Below are 17,855 nucleotides of genomic sequence, written 5' to 3'. Positions count from 1 at the left end.
ACCCTACACAAAAATATCATAACAGTTTGGCGCTAGAAGGAGGAGAGTAACTCAACTACGTGACGACGGCACCGGAAGACGATTCCAACCAAGCTGATCTGACCCCGAAGGAGAAGGAGCTTCTAAGCCGATTCGAAACCCTTCAGAGTCAAATCACCGACCTTCATAAGGCTCAGGAAACCGCACCTGCAAGTCTGGAACTCGTCTAGGAAGTTCCGTACCTAAAAGATCAACTTGGAGAACACTCCAAGCAGCTTCAGCAAAGCGTCGAGAAGCTAGACGCTATGGAAGCCCAGAACCTCGCCCTCCGACGAGAAAACCAATCCCTTGGGGCAACTGGGAACAAACGAAAACGGTTCAGAACCAGAGTCCAACCTATGGCTTCGCTCAACACTCCGCACGACGACGAGGAGACGCCTCAACAGCCTGACGACGGACCCGGCGGTCAAGAAACCACTCGAGACGCAACCCGGGAAGAAGAAGAGGACGATTCCGATACAGAGGACGAAGAATATTCACCTGACCACCCCGAGATCTCAGATCCAGCTCTAGCCGCCTACCTAGAGAAGGTGGTATCCGAAAGATTCGGCACCATCCAATCCATGGTGGAAAGGCTCCCCGGAATAGCTCCTCCTATCCGTAGAAGTGATCCCAGGTCATACTCCGACACACCCTTCGTGAAGGAGATTGCTTCAGTCGAGATGCCTCGCAAATTCTCTTTCCCGAGCATTAAGATGTATGAAGTGTGAGAGACAAGGTTTCACTTCTTAGATTTAGGTTAGGTCAAGAGAGACGAATGAGAATCGTGGGCTGAATCCCGTAAATGAACTTGAAGAATGAATATGATTTTATTGATGAGTTGAAGGATGATGAATACAAGGAAATGTATCTTGAGATGACTACAAATGAATATGTAATGTTTTTAATCTAGTACAAAAGTTGGTATATGAAAAAGAGATATCTTGTCTTTGATCTTCTCCGTCTTTATATAGTCTAAGTCTAAGTCTAAGTCTCGTCGGTAGTTCCTCTTGACCGAGTCTCTCGAAATGTTAGCTCTCTTTTCGTCGTGACCTCTTTCATGATGATTCCCAGGTTCAGTCGTCGGCTCAGCTTTTAGCTCCTTTTGTTATTATGGGCTCACCGCGGCCCATGTACTAGTTCACGCTTATCGGTACCTCACCTGAGGGTCATATTCGGGTCCAACAGTTGCCCCCAGCTTCCGAATAAAATCTTTTGTCTCGGAAGCTAGAATCCAGCTACCGACCTTATCTTTTTGTTAAGGTAATGATTAGTCCTTATCCTGTTTAGATACGGTTTACTCGATCTAACGGTTCTCATTACGTTAAACAAAATCTACGGCTCAGATAGAGGAGATTTGAAATGACGTTTCCGAATCTCGAGAGATGATGGGATATAAAGCTGTGAGCATTAACTGCTACGCCTCCCACTTTCTCCACGCCTCCATTCGGTTTTCCCAAGGTAACTTCTCTCCTCTCTTATTTTTACTGCGATTTCTTCTTTTTTTTTTATCTTCTTCGTTACTTTTCCTGCGAATTCTCTCCCAAACCTCGCAATCGACTTTCTCTTTAACCTTCCCGTACTATGGATCATCCGAAAGAAGGTTCCGGTGAATCTGGAATGCCTCCCTCTGCCTCTGGAGCTAAACTATTGAAAGTCAAGCAAGAAGTCGGAGCCAAGATGAAGAAGGGGAAGAAGACAGCTAGGGAGACGATCGCAACTAGAGTCTCTAAACGGAAGAAGAAGGATGATTCGAGCGGGAGCAGTCCACACTCGCCGTCGTTGCTGAAAAGCCAAGACGTGGTCAACCTCATGGTTCAAGCTCTCGGCCCGAAGGAGCTTGGCCGTGCATGTAATCCCGACGAGACCCCCGAGACCGCTCCGGAGGGTTGGTTTTGTTGCCACGACAACTACATCTCCAAGTCTCACTTGAGATTTCCTCTCCCGACCTTGTTGCTTGATCTGTTGGATCATTATCAATTAGCCCTTTCCCAACTTTGTCCCTCGGTTATCCGGGTGATTAACGGCTTTATCACTAGGTCCAAGGAGGAGGGGGTTAGCGTCGGTCTCACCGAGCTTATGAGCCTCTTTTCCTTAAAGGAAAAGTGATTCTAAAGAGGGTGGTACCGGGACCTACTATCTCCCTAGTCGTCCCAATCATGTTATATTCAGATTCTCTAGTAGTGATGACGACTGGAGAAAGAAATACTTTTTTGTTAAAGTTGATCCTTCGACAGTTCCTGCGGGTCGGAACCTCAGGGTTACTTGGACTAACCCATCTGGTTAGGAATTCTAGGGATATGCTTTTCCCGTTCTATTCATTTATGGTTGGTTAACCTTTTTGCTTTGATTTATTTGCAGAAATCGAAGATCCTCCAAAGCTCTCTACCAAGCTTACCAGAGCTTTGTATCGCAAGTTGCAGCAGAGTCCCTGTACCTGGGTAGCTTACACCACTTCTCGAATAGGTGCAGCCAGATTCCCAGATACCTACAACGCCTCTTTTCAAGATCCCATTCCCGTCGGAGATCTCGAAAGTAAGCTCAAGTTTGAACCTTTTTAAACGATTTTGCTATTTTGAAGTTTTCAATTCTCTTAAGAACTTCCGTTGTTCTAGTTTCGGCAGGTGACTCAGTTGTATCGATTTCAACCGGTGCTAGCGCTTCAGGAACCGAAAAGACTAAGTCAGGCGACATGACTCTGAGGCCATCATTCCGTTCTAGGGGTAACCCCTCGAAGGCTGCCAGTACCTACCGTGGGGGAGACAAGAGCCAGGGGGATCTTTCCTTGATTCAGTGAAGGATGTCTTGGACGATGGGGGGTCCAGACCTGTCGTCGAGTCTGCTCCTGCTGAGGTCGCAGCTCAGGGTGCCACTCTTCTTCCTGAGGTCCCTATGCCGGAGGCTGATTACCAGGCTCCGAAAGGTATCTCCGAAGTCGAGCCGTCGAGACACAAGAGGCCTAGGACCGACCAAGGCGGAGCTCCCACTCGATCCTCTTCCTCGTCTTCTAGAGGAGGAACTGTTGGGTGGAGCTTCACTCATTCAAAGCCTGGGTCGATCCTGGATGATTCCTGGGGCTTAGCCGCGATACTGAGGCACCTGAAGAGGGTAGGATGTCCCCTTCCAGCGCTCAAGGACTTGACTAACCGGGATGAGTATCTCGACATTGCCCACTGTATGGGTCAGGTACGTGATCTCTATCTGTTCTTTGTTTACACCTTTTTGGAGATAATAATATTCATACATTTTTTGGTGTTGTTGTAGTTGGCTGGGGCTGTTAACAGAGCCCAGCTCAAGTTCGAGAATGCTTTGCACGATGCTCCCAATGCTGGTGAGCTTGCTGAGGTCACTGAGATGGTTCAGGCAGCCAAGGCCGATCTCGATCAGGCCCGGGTTCGAATTTCTGAACTCGAAGCCGAAGTGACGAGGCTAGGCTTGAAGGCCGACGCTCAGCAAGGAAAGATCGAAAGTCAAGAGCTTGATATCCAGGTGAAGAGTAGGAGGATCAATGACTTGGATTCTGCACGAAGGATAGCTGAGCACCAAGTTCGTGAGCTCATTGCCTCATCCCAGGACAGCCAGAAGAACAAGGAAGCTGAAGTCAAGCTGGCAGTCAGGGAAGGGAAGAAAGAGGTTGCCGAAGCTTATGGCAAGATCTTAGCCTGTGTTCAAGAGAAGTTCGCTAAGAAGAAGGAAGAGGTCAGTGCTTTGGTTTACGCTCAGGAGCTCCAAGCTAACTGTTGTGATATTTTTGTGTAAGGTCGTTTTAGTACTACGGAACACTGGAAGACTAATGAATGGATACGAGTTTGTATGTGTTTTAAGAACAGAAATTGAGGCAAAGAGATGTATTATTGAGTCTGTTTGGCGTTACAACGTATTGGGTGTATAAACCCTAGTTTTCTAGCCTAACTCTATAATCTCTAAGCCCCAAAGTGTCGATCCCTTGTTCTAGGGTTTGGGTTCCCCTTTTATAGTTGATGTAAGTCGGTCAATCTTGGGCGGCTTCTGTAATATTCGGGAATATATTAGTTTCCCCTTGATTTTGGGAAACTTCCATATTCATGCGGAGGATTGGTTCCTTGGTCCTTACGGCAAGGACTGGGCCTTGGTTCCTCGATACAGGGACTGGACCCTGGGTACTTGTCAGATGGAGGTCGGGCCCTGGTGCCACCTGGTGGAGATGGGTTCTTTAAGTTGAGGAGGGACCCTGGGTCCTTTCCAAAAACGAGGGCCTGGAGGTCGAGGCCCCTTCGGAGGCTGGAGAAAACTCTAGCCTTGGATATTTTTCCCCAACACTAACGTTGATCTCTTGAAGGACATGTTGAACAACAAGATCCAGAGTGTTGAAGAGGAGTACACCCAGTTGGTGGCTTTGTTGCCAGGGGCGACGACTGCGTATGAGAAGGCTCAAGTGTCTGACTTTTCAGTCAGCAAGCTTCCTCTTCCCCAGATCTCGGACAGCTCAGGTACTTTCGAGATTAACCTGTTTAATCCGTCCTTTCCTGGGGAGTATGGTTCTAACTTGGGTTTGATGGCTCCTTACGTAGCTCCGGTCGAAGCAGTTCAAGGAGGCAATGATAACGTGGCTGAAGGAGAGGTTCCCGCTGGCGATGGTGAACCGATCCAAGAGGAGCAAGAAGATTGAGAGCTACAGCTCTTTTAAATTTGTGTTTTGTGTTTTTAAAGACTTTGGCCTAAAGGCTTCGTTTCGTTACGCTTTATGACTTAATGCCTGTGGAGGCTTTTAAACCTTAATACTTGCTGGATTACAATAGCCTGGGGAGGCTTTTAAACCCTTTCTTATGTTTAAATCTTGGCCACTATTTCTGTTTTAAGCTTTTGAACTTAGCTTTGTTTTATTTAGACATAGTGATTGTGAATCTCGGATGAGTCGTATACTATGATCATTGAGTCGAATTAGGACCTTTAGTCTTAAGTTACGATGAGTATTTAGCTTACCACGTATTCGGTCATGAGGACCTTAAAGAGAAGTCTTTGACATTAGCTCGGAGAATCTGGGGACCTGAGTCCGTTTTGAAAAGTTCGGGGACCTGGCATCCAGGTCTGTAGGGACCTGAGTTTAGACTCGTATGGACCTGAGTTAGTTCGAAGGGCTTCGAGACCTTTGGAATTTAGTGGATGAAATTGAGGAATTTTGAGATTTTGTCGACTCTTTAGGATTTTAAGACCTTTCGATTTTGATAACGAAAGCCGGGTCAATCCGAGAAGTTCAATACCCTGACTGGTTAGCTAACCCAGTGGTAGTAAAAAAGAAGAATGGAAAATGGAGAATATGTGTAGACTTCACCGATTTAAACAAGGCCTGTCCTAAGGACAGCTTCCCATTACCTCACATCAATCGTTTGGTCGAAGCAACGGCTGGACACCAGCTCCTGTCCTTTATGGATGCCTTCTCTGGATATAACCAGATCATGATGGACCCTGAGGATCAGGAGAAAACCGCGTTCATAACCGAACGAGGGACCTATTGTTACAAGGTCATGCCATTCGGTTTGAAAAACGCGGGAGCTACCTATCAAAGGTTAGTAAACAAAATGTTCGCTGGACAACTCGGAAAAACTATGGAAGTCTACATCGACGACATGTTGGTCAAATCCTCAATGGGAGAGGACCACATCTCCCACCTAAGGGAATGTTTCGAAATCCTCAACAAATACGACATGAAGCTAAACCCGGCTAAATGTACCTTCGGAGTACCCTCCGGCGAATTCCTAGGGTACCTCGTAACCGAAAGAGGCATCGAAGCCAACCCAAAACAAATAGCGACATTCCTAGAAATGCCGTCACCTAAAACGACCAGAGAGGTACAAAGATTGACCGGACGGATCGCAGCACTAAATAGATTCATCTCCAGGTCCACTGATAAGTGCCTTCCATTCTACAAACTCCTGAAAAATAATAAGAAGTTCCTATGGGACGAAAAATGCGAAGAAGCCTTCAAACAGCTGAAAGCTTACCTCTCGGAACCTCCGATACTGTCCAAACCTGTAGTTGGAGAACCACTGTACCTGTACCTTGCCGTGTCGGCAGCTGCAGTCAGTGGAGTGCTAGTGCGAGAAGAACAAAACGAACAAAGACCTGTCTATTATACTAGCAAAAGCTTAATAGACGCCGAGATGAGATATCCAACCATGGAAAAACTAGCCCTAGCAGTCGTCACAGCTGCCAGGAAGCTGCGACCTTATTTCCAATCACACTCAATCATCGTAATGACCTCACAGCCATTGCGAAAGATTTTGCATAGCCCTAGCCAATCCGGACGATTAGCCAAATGGGCTATAGAGCTCAGCGAATACGACATCGAATAGAGACCCCGAGCAGCAGCAAAAGCGCAGGTCCTCGCCGATTTCGTTATTGAGCTAGCATCCGAACACCTAGACCTAGAAATAGAGGTCCCGAAATGGAGCCTATTTGTAGACGGAGCCTCTTCAAAGCAAGGCTCCGGCGTCGGTCTAAGACTAACCTCCTCAGCCGGGGAAGCCATCGAACAATCCTATAGACTTGGATTTAACGCTTCCAACAACGAGGCCGAGTATGAAGCACTAATCGCTGGCTTAAAATTAGACCTGAGCCTCGGAATCCGGGAGCTGAATGCTTATTGTGATTCGCAGCTAGTAGCTAGCCAGTTTCATGGAGAATACGAAACGAGGGACGAAAGAATGGGGGCATACCTCGAAGTAGTCCTAAGCCTGACGAAGCAGTTCGATAAGTTTGAGCTAACGAGAATCCCACGGGGAGAAAACTCATCAGCAGATGCGCTCGCCGCACTAGCCTCCACATCCGACCCTCTCGTAAAACGAATTATACCCGTGGAAGGAATCGAGAAGCCAAGTATCGACATAGCTACCAAAGCTGAGTTAGATAGCAAACCAAAAGTGAAAATAGAGGATAACAGCCTCCCGACGGTAGCTACCCAAGTTTCCACGACATTCTGGTTCCCTAGAACTAAAATACGCAGCTTTAAAAAATACACCTTGGGAATGCAACCCAGAACTCAGAAAACAACGACCAAAGTGAAGGTATTAGCCAAAGTTCAGACTCCCCGGAGCCTAACTTAACGAATACCTCCGGGGCACCATGCAAACCTCGGAATCACTTGTCCTTAAAGTACAAACAAGAAGCCGCGCAGCTCGTAAAAGCGCATCTAGGAACACTACACAAACCACCGGGGACAACGAGGAAATTGGAGATATTCTTCAGAACCCAGGCCCCTTGGGGCCTATTCCAACGAATATCCCCGGGGGCACCACGACACCAGGTCCCGAACAGGAACCTCCCTCCTCACTTCACAACAAAGTTGTAGGGAGAGAAGACTGGAGAATACCGATCATGGATTACATCCTAGAAGGAAAAATTCCACCCAATAAGTGGGAGGCTCGAAAACTCAAAGCTCTAGCAGCGAGATACTGTATAATCGAGTCAGCCCTCCACAAACGAAGTGTCTCCGGACCTTACCTAAAGTGCGTTCACGGCATAGTAGCTATGAAACTCATGAAGGAAATGCATGACGGTTCCTGTGGAAACCATTCCGGAGGCAGAGCCCTAGCCATCCGAATTAAAAGACAAGGCTACTTCTGGCCTACCATTATCGCAGATTGTGAGGCCTACTCCTCATCGTGCGACAAATGCCAAAGGCATGCACCAATCATACATCAACCAGCGGAAAAGCTGTCTAACATATCAGCTCCCTATCCATTCATGAGGTGGTCCATGGATATTGTAGGTCCACTAGTACCATCAGGCAAAGGAAAGAAATTACTAAACCTCCTGGTCCTAACCGATTACTTCACAAAATGGATCGAAGCCGAAGCTTTTCAACAAATTAACAGATTTAACGTCGAAGGATTTGTATGGAAAAATATCGTATGCAGACATGGCGTCCCATACGAAATAGTAACCGACAATGGAGGACAGCTCATATCCCACGACTTCAAAAGTTTCTGTGATAAATGGAACATCCGCCTCACCTTTTCATCACCCCGACGACCTCAAGGTAACGGCCAGGCGGAGGCTGCTAATAAGTCGATTTTAGCAAACCTCAAGAAGCGCCTAGGAGCCCAGAAGGAGCTCTGGTCAGAAAAATTACCCGAAGTACTATGGGCCTGCCGAACTACCCCACGCAAAGCTACAGATGAAACTCCCTTCTCTTTAGCTTACGGGATGGAAGCAGTCGTTCCAGCAGAAACTACCGCAGGTAGCCTCCGCCGGGAGCTCTGCACCTCGAATCCCGCAGCTAATAACCAGCTCCTAATGGATAGCCTCGACTTGATCGAGGAAAGACGAGACCAAGCTTTGCTTCGCATTCAGAATTATCAGCAAGCAATGGCGCGGCACTATAATTCCAAAGTAAGGCCCCGACAATTCGCTGTAGGGGACCTAGTGCTTAGGAAAGTGTTCGAAGGAACAAAGGAACCAGGAGCTGGAAAGCTAGGAACCAACTGGGAAGGACCCTATCGAATTATCCACATAGTACGACCCGGAGTCTACAAACTCCAGAAGGTACGAACCGGGGTACCTGGAATCCGATCGTGGAACGCCACGAATCTCAAAAGATATTACCATTAGGTACCCAAATCCCCTGAACTACGTTTGGCTTGATCCCTTGACTGGGTACGTAGGCAGCTCCGTCATGAGTGCAGCCCCAACCTCTTTCCGTCAATCTCCTCACCTAAGCAAGGGGGGCATGTGTCACCAAGAACACATAGCCTGAAAGCAGTTACTGCGTCAATAATTTGAATCATGTATTCTCCAATATCTGATATTAGTAAAACGATTAATTCAGTTTCATAAACATCAAAGGTCTTAAAACCCTCCAGTAAAATTCAGGTTCCCCTAGACCGGGACCTAAGCTCAAACAATCTCGAATACATTCAGGTCCCTGAAAGACTGAACCTAAGGTCTTAAAATCCTTAACAAATCAATAAGGTCTTAAAACCCTTAACAAATCAGTAAGGTCTTAAAAGCCCTTAACAAGTCAGTAAGGTCTTAAAATCCTTAACAAATCATTAAGGTCTTAAAATCCTCAACAAATCGATAAGGTCCTAAAACCCTTAACAACAACCAAGGTCTTAAAATCCTTGACAAATCAATAAGGTCCTAAAAACCCTTAACAACAACCAAGGTCTTAAAATCCTTGGCAAATCAACAAGGTCTTAAAATCCTTATCAAAATCGAAAGGTCTTAAAATCCTAAAGAGTCGACAAAATCTCAAAATTCCTCAATTTCATCCACTAAATTCCAAAGGTCTCGAAGCCCTTCGAACTAACTCAGGTCCCTACGAGTCTAAACTCAGGTCCCTACAGACCTGGATGCCAGGTCCCCGAACTTTTCAAAACGGACTCAGGTCCCCAGATTCTCCGAGCTAATGTCAAAGACTTCTCTTTAAGGTCCTCATGACCGAATACGTGGTAAGCTAAATACTCATCGTAACTTAAGACTAAAGGTCCTAATTCGACTCAATGATCATAGTATACGACTCATCCGAGATTCACAATCACTATGTCTAAATAAAACAAAGCTAAGTTCAAAAGCTTAAAACAGAAATAGTGGCCAAGATTTAAACATAAGAAAGGGTTTAAAAGCCTCCCCAGGCTATTGTAATCCAGCAAGTATTAAGGTTTAAAAGCCTCCACAGGCATTAAGTCATAAAGCGTAACGAAACGAAGCCTTTAGGCCAAAGTCTTTAAAAACACAAAACACAAATTTAAAAGAGCTGTAGCTCTCAATCTTCTTGCTCCTCTTGGATTGGTTCACCATCGCCAGCGGGAACCTCTCCTTCAGCCACGTTATCATTGCCTCCTTGAACTGCTTCGACCGGAGCTACGTAAGGAGCCATCAAACCCAAGTTAGAACCATACTCCCCAGGAAAGGACGGATTAAACAGGTTAATCTCGAAAGTACCTGAGCTGTCCGAGATCTGGGGAAGAGAAAGCTTGCTGACTGAAAAGTCAGACACTTGAGCCTTCTCATACGCAGTCGTCGCCCCTGGCAACAAAGCCACCAACTGGGTGTACTCTGATATTTTGCATAATTACATGTTTTTAGCCTTCATATCTTGTGCATTTTGATCATATAGCTTAGATCTTAGTGTCTTTAGGATCCATATTGCATTCATATGTCCCTATCAGGTGTTGGAGCATACTATGAGATGATGTGAAGTGTTTAAGAGTTCAAAGATCCAAAGGAGGTGAAGAATGAAGCTCAGCCAAGCAAGTACTCTCTTAGACTCGACTAGACCGGAATGTGAAGACTGGAATCACCATCCCGGGCGTGAAGAGGCAGGACCGGACTGTGAGGACCGGGAAGCACACCCCGGGCGTAAAGCCATGGAACATAATGGTCAGACCGTGGAGAGCATGCCAGGCGTGGAGGCTGAGACCGGAGTGGTCAGACCGTGGTGAGCATGCCGGGCGTGCAGGCTCAGACCGGAGTGCAGGACCGAAATGCGCAACACAGGCGTGAGGCAGTTTGGGTGAGAGAGTGGTTGAGGCTGGTTTTCTCAAACCGGTTCGGTTCGACCCAATTCGACCTTGGGTCATTTTAAACACTATTTTGAGGTTCTAATTAGCCTTATCCAAGGGGCACTCTAGTCTTTTATCCTATGTATCTTTCTTTACCCTAAACCTAAGTATAAATACTTTGTAATCTCCATTTTGGAGAGATTATCTTATTTTCTCTTAAGAATCACAAAACCTCTTTTGGGTGGAAGTTCTTCCCTTTTGTTCTTGTGTTCTTGAGTGTTTATAATTTCATATCTTGCTTTCTTAAACATGATTAAGCTTGGAAACCTCATGGGTTCAAGAGTAATCATGGTGATTAGTGAGTAGATCCACTTTTGGATTCATGGGTTAGGGAGATTAAGGGTGATTAGGCTTGATCTAAGGTGTTTAGGTGTAGATTCTTCTTAATCCTTGCTAGTAGAGTGTTTTTAATGCTTCTTTAGAGCTGGCCTCTCTAAAGTTGAGTTCTAGACATTTCCCACCCACAAGGTGTTCGATGAAATGTCTGAACCAACTCTCCTAAGCTTTTAACATACTCTACCAAAGAGATTTGTTGTTAAAGGTGTTAAGATGGCTATTAGACTTATCATTAATGATTGCTTCCTAAACATTCAACCAAAGAGATTTGATGCTTGAGTTTTGGAAGCAAATGAGCATTCATCTAGAGATAGAGTTTGTTTAGTCTTGTGTCTAGGTCTAAGGTAGATAGATTGGTTGAAAGCTGGCACCTTAGTTTGAGTTTGATCACCCAAGGTCTAAGTCCCTTATCCCACGAGTCCTCTCATCTCATATTCTTAAGAAAGTTTCTATCTTTATTGCTTTTAGTATTGTTCTTAGCATAAAAACCATTCACTCAATCATTAGACTTAGATTAAGTATAGACTTGTATTCTCCTTGCTTTAAAATGAACTAGGAATGGATTGACATCTGAAGTACTACTTTGATTTGCATAATTGGACCTTTGAAAAGTCCTCTTATCAAACTGGCGCCGTTGCCAATCCTAGTTTGATTTTGACATTGAGATTTGGTCACTTGCTTGAGACTAAGTCATTTTTATTATTGCTGTTTGTGATATTGCTTCTTGCCTTCTTTCTTTCTTTGACTTTTCAGGTGTATGAACTTGAGGAGCAGAGGTTCATCAAGCCTTGTTTCCATTGTTGAAGACATTTCTGCACTTGAGAGGGATATTGTGAGAAGGAGAAGGGAAGAAGAGCAACAGGCTCACATTCAGAGGTTGGGTTTTGATATGGAGAACCTGCCTCAAGATAGAGCTGCTGAAGATGGTCAAGGAGCTGCCAACCTTGGACCAAGACATCCACAGCGCCAAGCTAGAGCAATTGGTGCCCATGATCAGCCTAACATCCATGGAAATAGGGCTGGCATTAGAGCACCAGCTGTGGAGAACAACAACTTTGAGATCAAGTCAAGCTTGATCAACATGATCCAAAGCAACAAGTACCATGGGCTTGCTTTGGAAGATCCTCTAGATCACTTGGACAACTTTGATCGGCTGTGTGGCACCATCAAGATCAATGGTGTTTCTGAAGATGCATTGAAGCTTAGGCTGTTTCCATTCTCTTTGGGAGATAAAGCTCACACATGGGAGAAGGGTCTCTCAAGAGATAGCATCCGGACATGGGATGAGTGCAAAGAAGCCTTCCTCACCAAGTTCTTCTCTAACTCAAGAACTGCAAAGCTTAGGAATGAGATTTCAGGATTTCAACAAAGGAATCTTGAAGGTTTTGGTGAAGCATGGGAACGATTCAACAGCTACATTGCTCAGTGTCCTCATCATGGTTTCACCAAGGAAAGCTTGCTTAGTACCTTCTACAGGGGAGTTCTCCCATCTTGCAGAAACAGGCTTGACACAGCTAGCAATGGTTTCTTCCTTGGCAGAACTGAGCAGGATGCAGAGGAGCTGGTGGAGAACATGGCAAAGAGTGACTCAGTTTACAATGAGGAATATGATAGAGCCAGCAGAGGTGAGGATCAGCAGACAAAGAAGGATATCAAATCCTTGCAAGACAAGTTGGATTTGGTTCTTTCAAACCAATCCAAGAAGGAGCAGGTTAGCTTTGTTGGTGATCCTAGTCAAGAGGTTCCTCCTAAGGTGAATGAGGTTGATGGTTTGGAAGGGCAAGAAGAGCTTTGCTTCATCAACAACAATGGTACATGGTACAAAAAGGAACCTAACTTTCAGTACAACAAATACCAGCCTAGGCAAAACACACCTCCTAGTTTTGGGAACAACAACAATCAGTCCAATCAAGCTCAAGGAAACTCTTCTCAAGCTACAGCTCCTGATTCAAGTATGGAGTCAATGTTCAAGCAGATAATGGATGCTCAGTCTAGATTAGCAAAGGACATTGGTCATGAGTTCCAAACCGTGCACTCCAAGATTGATACTAGCTATACCGAGCTGAACAACAAGTTCCTATTACTTGCCTCTCGCTTTAATGCTTTGGAGAGTCAGGTCGCCTCTATGCCATCATCTTCCAAGAGCCAATTGGGATCACTAATAGGGAAACCAGATAAGAATCCCAAGGAGTCTTGCAATATTGTCATCTCTACTACTTCTTCAAAGATTGAGCTGAGTGATCATGAGAAAGAGGTGGATGAGATTGAAAGACTTTTGCATGGAACAGAGATCGTAGCAACAGCTGAAGCACATATGGTGGATAAGGTTATGGAAAGGGTTCAGGTGCAAGTTGAAAGGAAAGTTGAAGCAACAAATCTGCAGAGAGCTGAGCCTAGGGCTGAGAAACAAGTTGAGAGGAGAGCTGACAACAAGCTGAAAGAGGTTAAGCTAGAAGAAGCCACTGAGGTTGAGCTGTCACCATATGAGGTCCCACTCCCATTTCCACAAAGGGTCCTCACCAAAGCTCAGAAGAAGGTTATCTCTAAGTTCAGGAAGGACCTAAGTGATGTTGGCGTCAAGCTTCCAGAGATCTCGGGTATGCGTGAGGCTCATGTCCAAATGCTGCTCATCCAGGACATTCTCACTCACAAAGAAGAAGTAGCAGAGCTCCTGAACATCTCAACACTGCAGCTTGACCCACCAGTCCCTCCAAAGTCTCTTCCTAAGCTTGGACACCAAGGGATGTTCACTTTACCTTGCTCCCTTGGTCAGCTCACTCTTAAAGATGCTCTTGTTGATTCTGGTGCTAGTGTGAATGTAATCTCAATGGAGATGGTGAAGAGTATAGGGATTGAAAGTATGGAACCAGACAAGTCTTCACTACAGTTTGGGGATTCCTCTTCTACAACCCCACTTGGTATCATTAAAGACTTCCCTTTGAAGATTGGAGCATGCACCATTCCCATTGACCTCACTGTCCTTAACATGGCGACTGGGAAGAGAGTTCTTTTGGTCTTGGGCACACCTTTCCTCACAACAGTTGGAGCTTGCATTGACTTTCCCAACAAGAAGGTCACTCTTATGAATGTGAACAAAACTGTCTCCTACCCATTACAACCTCCATTGGATGCTGGCTATTGTGGGACAATCACTTTTGGCCAAGAAGCTGATAAGAAGCCCCAAGATGAAGTTGTTGTTTGTGAGACAAAAGGTCTCAATGGAGAGACTTCTCAAGAGTTGTGTGTTGAGCACTTGGAAAGTGCTAAAAAGGAGGGGATAAGTGGAACCTCAAAGGCCACTCATGGCAAGAAGAAGTTGCTGCAAGAAACTCATCCCCCATCTCTTGATATGATCTCACACACTCTCACTCTCCATCCAATGAAGCTCAAGGATGGTGTCATTGAGTACAAGCTCAGGTGTAAGGGCAAGTCAAGGCCATTCTCAAGTGCAAGAGCCATCATCAACCCTCAGGTCCAAGATGATCCACTCAAGCTTCAAGAACTCCTCTCTCAGGTCCTCACCATCACTCTTGAAGGTGGGAAGGACCCTCCTTCTCACTAACCAAAAGATGGAAAGTCAAGCTAGAGACTTAAAACAAGCTCACTTGGGAGGAAGTCCCATGACTATCCCTGTACATATGTCTTTTGGATTTTCATTTAAAGACCCATGGAAGAAGGAAGGCGACCAGACTCTACTCCTTAGACACCAATACCTCTTCTCACGCTCCATAGAGGTACTCCTTCACCTTTTCTTGTATATACCATTTTCATTTGCATGTAGACTTTGTTTTGGTCATCTCTCTCCACTTTTCACACAAGAGACTGTGTGAATTAAGTGTGGGGGAGGTGCAAGTTGCTGATGATCTTGTGTTTCTTGTCATTAGCATGCATTGTAGATAGTTATTTGCATATAAAATAAAAATTTGAAAAAAAAATTGAAAAGCACAAAAAGAAGCATCTAGTTGCATCATTCACATTTTAGGATTGAGTCTAGACGCATTCATATAGGTTGCATTCATGCATAAGGGGATGATTTTACCTTGTAAAGATGCTCATGCTAAGTTCTCATTTTGGCAACCTTTGTAATCATGGCAGCTAGATTGAGCATTCTCTTGATAGCTTGTAGACTTTGTGCCTTGAATTCTCTTCTCAAAACTCATTGGATTGTTTTAAACTCTCTCTTTGAAGATGCTCCTGTCTTATTTAAACTTAATGTCTCTTGCTTATGGTCCTTTGTGTGCTGAGTCATGGCTTATACACACTTGAATTGTCTCATCCTTTTTGACCGATCTTTTTGACAATTCCAAGTGGTACTCCATACCTTGAACCCAAGCTTTCTTTCAAGCCATCATTGATTGTTGAGTGAGGCCTTTTTAGAAAGCTTTGCATGTGCATAATGTTGAGAGTATAGGGATCGACAATGCTTAGTCTCCATTCTAGCTAGATTAGACACATCTTTGTCTAGCACTTAGGATTGGGTGGTGAGTGTTGTTGATTTTATCTTTGGGAGTATGGTTTGGTTAAGAAAGAGAAGATTAGACTTTTAGAACTCTAGAGTGATTATCTTGTCTCAAGGATAGTAATTTGTGATCCTTAGCTCAAATCATTAATGTCTTGGCCCCCCCAAAAAAAAAAAGAAATCAAATAAAAAAAATGAAAAATGGAAAAAAAAGGGGGCTAGCAAAGTTTAGAAAGAGCTAAGTTGAATCTAAAAAAAGAGAAAATCCCTTGATTTGACTCCATAAAAGAAAAGAGTTCTATTTAAAAAAGTGTTTTGAGTTCTTTGGGATATCTTGGTGAGTGATGAGAGTTGGGTTTTGGCATTTGAATTTGAAGTTTGAACTTGTATATGTATGGGGAAGGGTAGAACAATGGAGATTGAGCATTGTATGCATGAGTTGATCTCTTTCTTAGATATATTATGTGCATTACCAAAGCTACTTTGTTTTGAGAGTAAACCACCTTTAAAGAGTGTTTTGAACTTCTTATTTCATCATTGAACAAAAATATTTCCTTTCCAAACCAAATGACTTGGACCTTTTGACCATATGCAAGATTTTCTATTGAGTTTGCTTAAAGATTGTTAGAGAGTTGTTGGATTTGTGGTTTGTGGAATCATGATGATGAGTGTAGAGATCAAAAGAGTTGAATAGGCCTAGAAATGTTAGAGAAGAATGGAAGTTTTGCTCTAGCTAGTTGGTATGACTATGCAAGGTTGTTAGGATGAGAGCTAAGAAAAGCATTTTTTTTTGTTATGAAATCCCTCTTTTCAAACCTCTCCTCCTTAGTTCTTGAAAGTTTACTTGAGGACAAGTAAAGAACTAGTGTGGGGGAGTTGATATCTTGCATAATTACATGTTTTTAGCCTTCATATCTTGTGCATTTTGATCATATAGCTTAGATCTTAGTGTCTTTAGGATCCATATTGCATTCATATGTCCCTATCAGGTGTTGGAGCATACTATGAGATGATGTGAAGTGTTTAAGAGTTCAAAGATCCAAAGGAGGTGAAGAATGAAGCTCAGCCAAGCAAGTACTCTCTTAGACTCGACTAGACCGGAATGTCAAGACCGGAATCACCATCCCGGGCGTGAAGAGGCAGGACCGGACTGTGAGGACCGGGAAGCACACCCCGGGCGTAAAGCCATGGACCGGAATGGTCAGACCGTGGAGAGCATGCCGGGCGTGGAGGCTGAGACCGGAGTGGTCAGACCGTGGTGAGCTTGCCGGGCGTGCAGGCTCAGACCGGAGTGCAGGACCGGAATGCGCAACCCGGGCGTGAGGCAGTTTGGGTGAGAGAGTGGTTGAGGCTGGTTTTCTCAAACCGGTTCGGTTCGACCCAATTCGACCTTGGGTCATTTTAAACACTATTTTGAGGTTCTAATTAGCCTTATCCAAGGGGCACTCTAGTCTTTTATCCTATGTATCTTTCTTTACCCTAAACCTAAGTATAAATACTTTGTAATCTCCATTTTGGAGAGATTATCTTATTTTCTCTTAAGAATCACAAAACCTCTTTTGGGTGGAAGTTCTTCCCTTTTGTTCTTGTGTTCTTGAGTGTTTATAATTTCATATCTTGCTTTCTTAAACATGATTAAGCTTGGAAACCTCATGGGTTCAAGAGTAATCATGGTGATTAGTGAGTAGATCCACTTTTGGATTCATGGGTTAGGGAGATTAAGGGTGATTAGGCTTGATCTAAGGTGTTTAGGTGTAGATCCTTCTTAATCCTTGCTAGTAGAGTGTTTTTAATGCTTCTTTAGAGCTGGCCTCTCTAAAGTTGAGTTCTAGACATTTCCCACCCACAAGGTGTTCGATGAAATGTCTGAACCAACTCTCCTAAGCTTTTAACATACTCTACCAAAGAGATTTGTTGTTAAAGGTGTTAAGATGGCTATTAGACTTGTCATTAATGATTGCTTCCTAAACATTCAACCAAAGAGATTTGATGCTTGAGTTTTGGAAGCAAATGAGCATTCATCTAGAGATAGAGTTTGTTTAGTCTTGTGTCTAGGTCTAAGGTAGATAGATTGGTTGAAAGCTGGCACCTTAGTTTGAGTTTGATCACCCAAGGTCTAAGTCCCTTATCCCACGAGTCCTCTCATCTCATATTCTTAAGAAAGTTTCTATCTTTATTGCTTTTTAGTATTGTTCTTAGCATAAAAACCATTCACTCAATCATTAGACTTAGATTAAGTATAGACTTGTATTCTCCTTGCTTTAAAATGAACTAGGAATGGATTGACATCTGAAGTACTACTTTGATTTGCATAATTGGACCTTTGAAAAGTCCTCTTATCATACTCCTCTTCAACACTCTGGATCTTGTTGTTCAACATGTCCTTCAAGAGATCAACGTTAGTGTTGGGGAAAAATATCCAAGGCTAGAGTTTTCTCCAGCCTCCGAAGGGGCCTCGACCTCCAGGCCCTCGTTTTTGGAAAGGACCCAGGGTCCCT

At 44.3% G+C, this 17,855-nt stretch overlaps 1 protein-coding gene and 1 non-coding gene across 2 annotated transcripts; one reads left to right on the top strand and one right to left on the bottom strand.

Moving 5' to 3' along the window:
- Positions 1-1,602: 1,602 nt before the first annotated feature.
- LOC108850385 (uncharacterized protein At3g60930, chloroplastic-like) lies at positions 1,603-3,777 on the top strand. Its single transcript, XM_056996491.1, has 6 exons — positions 1,603-2,123; positions 2,191-2,300; positions 2,380-2,553; positions 2,643-2,762; positions 2,813-3,204; positions 3,283-3,777. Exons 1-6 carry the CDS (start codon positions 1,603-1,605, stop codon positions 3,775-3,777), a joined length of 1,812 nt encoding a protein of 603 aa, XP_056852471.1.
- An 8,457-nt stretch (positions 3,778-12,234) lies between these two features.
- LOC130501653 (small nucleolar RNA R71) lies at positions 12,235-12,341 on the bottom strand. Its single transcript, XR_008939837.1, has one exon. It is a non-coding gene; the product is annotated as a small nucleolar RNA R71 (small nucleolar RNA).
- Between the last annotated feature and the right edge of the window lie 5,514 nt (positions 12,342-17,855).

Source organism: Raphanus sativus, unplaced genomic scaffold (assembly GCF_000801105.2).
Source record: "Raphanus sativus cultivar WK10039 unplaced genomic scaffold, ASM80110v3 Scaffold0244, whole genome shotgun sequence".
Taxonomy (NCBI): domain Eukaryota; kingdom Viridiplantae; phylum Streptophyta; class Magnoliopsida; order Brassicales; family Brassicaceae; genus Raphanus; species Raphanus sativus.
Note: the sequence above shows the minus strand (reverse complement) of the source record. Positions and strands in the feature narration are given on the sequence as shown.

Coding starts and splice junctions, on each gene's coding strand:
- LOC108850385 (XM_056996491.1), top strand. CDS start 1,603: ATGGATCATCCGAAAGAAGGTTCCGGTGAATCTGGAATGCCTCCCTCT. Junction 2,554..2,642: donor TCCCGTCGGAGATCTCGAAA/GTAAGCTCAAGT, acceptor TAGTTTCGGCAG/GTGACTCAGTTGTATCGATT. Junction 2,763..2,812: donor TAACCCCTCGAAGGCTGCCA/GTACCTACCGTG, acceptor TCCTTGATTCAG/TGAAGGATGTCTTGGACGAT.